Source organism: Anopheles aquasalis, chromosome 2 (assembly GCF_943734665.1).
Source record: "Anopheles aquasalis chromosome 2, idAnoAquaMG_Q_19, whole genome shotgun sequence".
NCBI lineage: Eukaryota > Metazoa > Arthropoda > Insecta > Diptera > Culicidae > Anopheles > Anopheles aquasalis.
Window position 1 is genome coordinate 9,510,001 of NC_064877.1, and position 2,500 is coordinate 9,512,500.

The 2,500-nt window shown below is 45.9% G+C and overlaps 1 protein-coding gene across 1 annotated transcript in view; it reads right to left on the minus strand.

The window, feature by feature from the left end:
- The window catches only part of LOC126572203 (protein piccolo-like), a 37,914-nt gene that overhangs the window by 33,362 nt on the left and 2,052 nt on the right, over positions 1–2,500 (minus strand). Inside the window, exons 4-6 of the mRNA XM_050231327.1 lie at positions 2,291–2,455; positions 2,095–2,191; positions 1,856–2,020 (exon numbers count right to left, since the gene is read on the minus strand). Coding sequence (XP_050087284.1) covers positions 1,856–2,020; positions 2,095–2,191; positions 2,291–2,455 — 427 coding nt within the window. The remainder of the gene's footprint in view (positions 1–1,855; positions 2,021–2,094; positions 2,192–2,290; positions 2,456–2,500) is intronic.

A 2,500-nucleotide genomic window follows, 5' to 3' on the forward strand; every position in this document is an offset into this window, starting at 1 on the left:
AGGCCCCTTTCACTGAGGCCGCACTGCTTGCCTGCGAATGAACCCAGAGTGCGGTGTGGCCAAAATGGAAACGTATGTTTTTGCACCTTTTCTGCGCAACGTAGCGCGCGCGCGAGAGTCGTCACACAGCGCCACATCATAAAGGTACACAGACACATTGCTCTGTCCCCGTTCCGCGCAAACAAACACGAGGCAGTAGCAGCGACGAGAAGGAGGAATGAATGCCGGCCTGGCGGCGGGGTTAATATTGCACCGCCACGGCACCGGCGAAGGTGCGTCGCGCAAAATGCTGTTTACCTTTCGAGGCTGATGGGTTGTGCTGGAGCACTGGTTGAGATGATGATGAGCGCGACACGGCCCAATCACGACACACTGTTCGCGGTTGGTGGTACGGTACGAGATGCTGGTAACCAGCGTCCGTGCTTGACGAACGTTCACCCTTCGTTTGGCGGACGTGACATTGAAACTCATGGCGCCACAGATTCATCAGATAATGAGAGGGAGGGATGGGAGGGGGGGAGGTCTTATCAGTGTTTAGGAGCGCCATTCATTGAATTGCTTTTGCACTTGCGACGTGCGGGCTATTCCTGCATCAGGTGCTGGTAATCGGAGTGTTGTGGCGATGGTGGATGGGTTTATGTTTTCAGGAGGGATGCGGCAATCGTTTGCGAAAGCATACCGTGGTTTTGATGGAATTTGTGATTTGTCGATTATAATTAACACTCGTTATAGGAACATGAAGGGTATACATAACAGTTCTCAATTCATCTCAAATAGTTTAGGGATAATGAGAGTTGTATAAGAGGACAGACAAGGACATAAATGATCACGATCAGCGCCAACAATCACATGAATTTGATGAGACTAGATGCGCGGTAGAAAACGGTTTACGAATATTAGAAATAACATTGAACCACAAACATAAAATTAAGAGACGAATAAAAATAAAGAAGAGTTAAATAAAGTTATCGAGTGAATTTAGTTTGATAAACCTTTTTTAAATCATCCATGCGGAAAGATCCGTCTCTAGTCTATCGCTTAATGGCCATTGTTATCACTTAACTCAACTCATGTAGCGGAATGTGAATCCATCTATATTGTCTGTAATGGACATTCGTTGCCATTCCTGCACCATTCCCCAATAGTATCGCTAAAGAACCACTCAAACCCTTGCTAATTGTACTGCATTCTTATGCCACTCATCATCACCATCATTATCATCATCATAACCATCAAAAAGATAACACTTTCATCGCGGCGATGGATATTAGAGGAGCGAAAACCAACACAAACGACTGGGGCAATTGATTTAACAGTTTCAACCGCGGACAGCGCCCATTCGAAGTGAGAGGTTACCGCAGTACCGGACGTGGGCGCTCGGGTGGTCTAATTACAACCTTCTTCGCTCGTTGGATCCAAAACAAAAAAAAGGAAAAAAAACGAAAAGAACCGCCACCGCTCAAACGATCGATAGAGCGATTATTACCCTCCGGGCGGTTGGTGGTTATGAACCAGTGGATCAATCGATCAAGCGGATGCGTGCGCAATATCGGGTGCAATTGAAAACCGCCGGTGGAAACCTCGGAAACCCCCGTTGGTGGCGTTCAGCGCTGAAAACGGTTCAGCGAAACGAGGCAAAGCTATGCGGAAAAAACGGTTGACTAGCAAAATGGTGGATATTGGAATAGGGTAATGTATCAGTATTTTTGCTAGATCCAAGTTTGATGCAAATAAGATGTCCTTAATGGAGCTTCCTTATGCATTTTTCTAGAGAATCCTCCGTTAAAGCAAGATTATTTTGAATGAAATTATCCTTTTCCTCTTTCAGAACAAGATTTTGTGACATTGGACTTACTTGGAAACATTCGTAGGGCGTACAGCACGAACATGGAGATGAAATATTCATTGCAAGCGTCCCACAACCCATCGCTAGCCATCACAAGGAATAGATCGTCTTCGGTCAACTTATTCAGCGATATACCCGGATCTGCCGATACATATGGTTTGGCCTGACGATTCCCTAAAACAATAAGAACAAACCGTGAGCAACCAATCGCGACTATCCGGTGGTATCGATTCCTCGTTTCAACGTACCGATTGCTCGGGAAACAGCAAGCTGCCCATTTACGCGATAATTTCCGTACCAGAACATTACAGCTCCACCGATCGCTTGAATACGTTCACGTTCATCCTGCGAAAGATCAACAAGCATACGGAGTATTAGATGGAAAACATGATAACAGAAAGAATCTCTCCTGACTAGTACCGCACCAGACAAAACAAAACGTACCGGATTGTTGGGCGAGTGTGTAGGATGTACTAATTGGTTATAGAGATTGCTTCCCGGAGTACGCTTTACAATCATCGCCTGAGAATCACCAACCCACGCCACGTCGACCTGCCGTGAGGCAATACGGTGGAAGCAAACAACTGCGGTCGATCCACTGTTCAGGAACTGATGGATCAAAATTAAAAAGAAGAAAAAATCGATCAAGACCCG